The sequence below is a fragment of the Trachymyrmex septentrionalis genome, unplaced genomic scaffold (assembly GCF_001594115.1).
Source record: "Trachymyrmex septentrionalis isolate Tsep2-gDNA-1 unplaced genomic scaffold, Tsep1.0 scaffold20, whole genome shotgun sequence".
Classification (NCBI taxonomy): domain Eukaryota; kingdom Metazoa; phylum Arthropoda; class Insecta; order Hymenoptera; family Formicidae; genus Trachymyrmex; species Trachymyrmex septentrionalis.
Genome location: NW_017305180.1, coordinates 5458987 through 5464423, shown reverse-complemented (window position 1 = coordinate 5464423; position 5437 = coordinate 5458987). Strand labels below are relative to the sequence as shown.

The 5437-nt window shown below is 32.0% G+C and overlaps 3 protein-coding genes across 11 annotated transcripts in view; 2 read left to right on the top strand and 1 right to left on the bottom strand.

Annotated features, from left to right (window-relative positions):
• The window catches only part of LOC108747773 (liprin-beta-2), an 11604-nt gene extending 11080 nt beyond the window's left edge, over positions 1-524 (top strand). For all 9 annotated transcript variants that reach the window (XM_018485526.1, XM_018485525.1, XM_018485524.1 and 6 more), the window contains one exon: positions 225-524. Coding sequence is in view for 1 of the 9 variants with exons in the window: in XM_018485521.1 (XP_018341023.1) it covers positions 225-268 (44 nt within the window). In the remaining 8 variants the exon portion in view is untranslated. The remainder of the gene's footprint in view (positions 1-224) is intronic.
• Positions 525-1273: 749 nt separating this feature from the next.
• LOC108747573 (60S ribosomal protein L27a) lies at positions 1274-3470 on the top strand. Its single transcript, XM_018485131.1, is given in 7 exon segments — positions 1274-1329; positions 1331-1358; positions 1665-1728; positions 2138-2235; positions 2525-2674; positions 3004-3139; positions 3340-3470. Coding segments are annotated over 6 exon segments (510 nt in total). The 5' UTR covers positions 1274-1288; the 3' UTR covers positions 3133-3139; positions 3340-3470.
• An 11-nt stretch (positions 3471-3481) lies between these two features.
• On the bottom strand, positions 3482-5138 carry LOC108747572 (splicing factor 3A subunit 2). Its single transcript, XM_018485130.1, has 2 exons — positions 4420-5138; positions 3482-3950 (listed from the first exon to the last, which is right to left on the bottom strand). Exons 1-2 carry the CDS (start codon positions 4963-4965, stop codon positions 3669-3671), a joined length of 828 nt encoding a protein of 275 aa, XP_018340632.1. The 5' UTR covers positions 4966-5138; the 3' UTR covers positions 3482-3668.
• Positions 5139-5437: the final 299 nt, after the last annotated feature.

The following is a 5437-nucleotide window of genomic DNA, read 5'->3' as shown; positions in this document are numbered from 1 at the left end:
AATTAGCTTATATCATGTAACTCTCTTTTACATCGATATTGCTTATATTATTACCAATTCTCATTCATTTCTTCATTATAATTCATTTGTCAACTTTGTCTTTTTATTAAAAGTTTTTTATGAAAACATCGAATCCTATATAGCGCTATTATTAATCATTTCGAACATTATTTATTTTCTATATTTTAATTTTATATACTTAAAAGAAATAATATTCCTTTTAGACTTGGAGGATACTGGGCAAAGGAGAATTATAGGTTGCATATGAAGTAGATAAAAGGACATATTTTAATATTAAAACAATGGATATATACATATCCAACTCCTAAGCAACGCGCGAAGACACATCAGAATCACCTGGGACCAGATTATTCGTATCGTAAAGTACATAACCACATCAAAATGTGCATTTTGATAAGTTGCATAAACGAGAGCTAACTCTGACACCGCCAAAGTTTCATTAACGCCGTCAACTAAAAAATTTGATAAAAATTAACAGCTTTATAGACAATAAATATTTTTACTACGAATCATTAAATTATGTATAGATATTATATAGGTATATCATAAATTGAAAATAAATATTAAATTTATACTTATTCTCCATATTTCTTTGTTCATTTTTAGTTCTTGTGTAAGAACAATATATCATCCAATCAATTGTGTTATGTATTTTTATTTCTTAGGAAAAATGGAATTTATTTTTACACATCTGTGACATATCTGTGTCTTAAGTGTAAAAGTAATTGTAACTTTTACATTTTTTATATCGTAAAAAAATGTTTATATAATTACGTATTAATTTGTTTTAATCAGTTTTATATCAATAATTTTGTTAATTATTTTATTAGTACATCATTTAAATTAGTTATTAATGTATCTAATTTTATATATATTTTATTGAAAAAGATTCGATTGTCCACAATATTAAAAAAGTGATAAATTTTTTGGTAGTGTACACAGGAAAATTATTAGGTACTAGCCAATATAAATAGATGTGGACTAACAGAACTCTCTTATTATTTTCCACTTCCTAAAGTGTATAAAATAATAATAATAATAATAATAATAATAATAGAAAGATTTGTTAATAAATAAAATATGCAGTATATTGATGCAATTCGAAGAAGATGAAAATATACCTTTTTTTTTTTTTAATCACACATAGTTCTTTTGCGGCAGACGATAACTAGTTACAAGTTGGTCGCGAATCTATCTTATTGACCGTCACAGTTTGAAACATTTTCATTAATTTGGAACTGGCGGAGCTTTCCAACACGCATGCGCAATGTACATTTTGATGGATTTGCATTGGCAGGACTGTTACGATTCTTTTCCTTCATTACTTCCTCGGAATGGTGAGTGTTTTTGTATTGTGCTGTCTCTAAAATAATCCAGAGATGTCAAAGACATCGTCGCATTATTCATAGTTTATTTCCATTAAATATACAATTGACATCATCAAGGATAATTTTCTGCATTTATTACATTCGCGAAGAAAATGGTACGATATGTCTACTAGATCGGAAAATGTTAACCTAAACGATCCTTATTTCATATTGAATAACATAATCAAAGGCAGTTTTCGAATTAATCGATAATTTCAACATTACTCATCATTGTGTATTGTTAATCTTTTGCATTACTTTGTTATGTTTACCTAGTCTACACACAAGAAGAAGACCAGGAAGTTACGTGGACACGTGAGCCATGGCCACGGTCGCGTTGGTAAGTTTATCCGGTAAAATTTGTCGTAGCTATAATCACTTGCGTAAAGTAAATAAAAACTAGTATTAATAATATAATAAATGATGCTAGTAAATAAATAGCGCAATACATAACTATGAATTTGAGATTGCAATTTCACATTCTTGTTCTTGATAAAGAAGAAATTAAATTTTTGTTAATGTAAAGTATTTCTTGCAAAATTTTAACTGTCTGGATAAAAATTCCGACTAAAGTTAGATGGAATCAAAAATGCTTCATTTTTTGTACATGTATAATTATTTCTCTATCATGTATCTTCACTTGTATTTTGATTTAACTTTTGATATAAATATTTGTTTTCTTTCTTTTTATTGGATAGATATAGTAAAGATATATTGATTTATATATTTTTTTGTTTATTATCTTTTAGGCAAGCATAGGAAACATCCAGGTGGTCGTGGTAACGCCGGTGGTATGCACCATCATCGAATCAACTTTGACAAATACCATCCTGGTTATTTTGGAAAGGTAAGAATACATCTATGTGATATTGCATAATAAAAATAGTTATAGGTCTTTTTGCATGATTTATTTTTCTTTTTTTTTTTAATGTTGGAGAAAAATAAAGAGGAAAGATGAACGATGCAAGAAATTCAGCTAGAAAGAACAGACTCTTACAGATGATGAGACTTCAATTTTCACCGGCGAAATGAATTATATTGATTATATTTGTATAATCTGAATAACTTCTAATATATAAAATATTATTTGAGAATTTACAAATTGACTAATTATTGATTTTTTTTTCAACTTACAGCTCGGTATGAGGAATTATCATCTACGACGCAACACCAAATGGTGTCCCACTATAAATCTAGACAAATTGTGGACTCTGGTCTCTGAACAGACGAGATTGAAGTACAAAGATGTTGAAGGCAAAGCTCCTGTAATTGATCTTGTAAAAGCGGTAAGTGATTTTTTGTAATGTCATAATTTTGTGTACACTGGAGCTTCATAATAGTGCTGTGCATTATTACAAGATTGACTATTAAAGTTCCAGTGTATCATATTTTCTTTTAAATATTTATATTGTATTTCCTCATATGATGATTTGCAACGGGCGGACTGAAAAGTGCTGTACAACACTTATATTCCTGTAGAATGTTGCATTCTGATTATTATAAAATATTTAAAAAAAGATTATATAATAAAACGCGACAATTCAATTATGTTTGCACTTGTATTTTGGCATATAAAATATGTAAATACTTATTGATCAATATTAACTTTTTTCAGGGATATTACAAACTCCTAGGAAAAGGACGTCTGCCGAAGCAACCTGTTATCGTAAAGGCTAAATTCTTCAGTAAACAAGCAGAGGATAAGATCAAGGCAGTTGGTGGGGCATGTGTTCTGTGCGCGTAATCATTGAGTATGTTAATTTCCCTTTAAACTTTTTCTTTAGTGATATCTTTTTGTTATTGTGATGATTCAGCAACGGGCGGTCTGAAAACTATAGCATTTTAACAAATGTGTATTAGTGTAGATTGTTGCATTCTGATTAACAATTTTATGAAATATCCTTAAATATTTTATGTAAGCAAAATGATAATTTATACGTTCTGTTTTCAGAATATCAATCTCCATAAACGTGTACTTTGTAAGTACTCAAACTTTGATGCAACCTGTCAAATAGAAGATCGGCATTAATTTACAGAAAATGTATTTCGATGAAATGATAAATAAACATTTTTTTAATCACATTCGTCTCGTTCCCTTCTCACAATTCGTTTTATTTTTATAAAATTATAGTTAGATTTCACTTATATTACACAATCCAAATATATTTTATAAGTTTCGTGATTTAGAATAAAATCAATCTTTTGTAATATGTAGATAGTGAAGATCTAAGCACTAATATAGTATGAAAAAGATTATATAAATATGTTCCGCCAGCTTCCTTATGCTGCTATATGAGGTGGTGGTGGAGGTATTTGCATTCCGGGTGCCAAGAGAGCTGGCGGTGGTGGTACTGGATTAAACATTGGTGGTCTGGGTGGAGGTGGTGGAACAGGCACCATCGGGCCCAATCCTGGTCTTATCAGAGGAACTGGCGGTGGTGGTACTTTACCCACAGACGGCTTCTCGTTTTTAAATGCAAACTGCAAGAAAAATTGTTTTGTGTCCTTGTTCCAGTGAGTCCAAAACTTTCCCTCTGCCTTTTCCACTTCCCTGCTAGGAACCTATAACATTAATTATGTGAAAAATGTCATATAATAAAAGTATCACTATTTTTAAATATCATTTATATTAAACAGATAGAAATTCCTGTTTTAATTATTCAAACATGTTCAATGGAATGAATGACCTAATATTCAAATAGAAAGAAGGTGTGAGAACATAAAAATAAACATGTAAAGTGAAGAGAGCTATATTCAGTCAAAATGCATCTTGATGTCCAATCTTTTTGTGTAAATTTTATAATCAATTTATGTAAACTGCGCGTCAATTATTTGCTGGTCTTGAAATATAAAAAATCTTAAATTGAAGATTTAGATTTATTTGTCCAACTCTGATAAGTCAAATATATGTATATGAATGATTAAACAGAAACTTCTATTTGTTTTAACTTAATTTAAAAACAATATTACAAAATTGACAAGTAATTTAATAATACTGATGTTAATAAACATTCTTCAGAAATAATTATACTTTGAAGGCGATAGTCTCGTACGGCTCAGCTGCGAACAGCAGATACTGCCACTTGCGATCTGGTGGCTCGACCCTTTGCTCATAGGCAGACATAAACCTATGTCGTGGTATCACATTGTCCGCCACCTCCGGATAATCCACTTGAAACAGCAGACTCTGCTGGCCAGACTCCGGATCACGCTGCTTGGTGACTCGATAACCAGGTCGACCGATCTTCACAAATTTCTTCGGCTCAACCCGGGGCTTCTCTGGCGCAAGGGTCTGTGGTGCTTCCTTGGCTTCTTTCGCAGCTCTCCTGGCTAAATTGGCTTGATGTTTCTTGCCCTGAGTGTGTGCTAAATAACTGCCCTCATTGTTGTGTAGAGTGAGACACAGTTTGCATTCGTACGATCCCAAGTGATTTTTCATAAAATATGGATCCTTGTTTAGATCAATGGTCTCCAGAGCGAGCTGACGGAGACGCTCCCGGCGGTCACGATTGCTTTCCGACCAGGAGGCGACGCCGCCGCCGCCGGTTTTGCCGCCTGGACGATTCTGGAAATCCATTGTTGCTTTCCGAGAATAAGCCGCCTCAGTAGAATGAAAATCGTTCTTTGCAAGTACAGATACTCGTCAACGTTATCGTAAATAATACATCAATAACCTCACTTGAATTTGCTTAGTTTAATATAACCTATAATATAACCGCGGTTTATGATGTTATCAGATAGACGGCCTGCTGCTTCACATTCGTACTCGAGATTAGCGTTTCTCGATTCGTATTGGATGACATTCCGGAAATCAATCAATCCAATATGAAAACGTCTCAACACTGTTTTTTGCTCTTTTTATATCAATTAAATTATATATTAAATATATTTCGATAAGAAATAGCAAGAATTTTTGACGTTTCATTAAGAACCTTTGAGAAATCGTCAAAATTCGATTTGTTCGCACTCAGCATCTTTGTCTCTTTTCAATGCTCATAGGACGGCGGCTTGAGTGAGATAGCACATCTCTTTGTCCCCCCCCTCTCTCT

Coding starts and splice junctions, on each gene's coding strand:
- LOC108747572 (XM_018485130.1), bottom strand. CDS start 4,965: ATGGATTTCCAGAATCGTCCAGGCGGCAAAACCGGCGGCGGCGGCGTC. Junction 3,951..4,419: donor ACGAGACTATCGCCTTCAAA/GTATAATTATTT, acceptor TTAATGTTATAG/GTTCCTAGCAGGGAAGTGGA.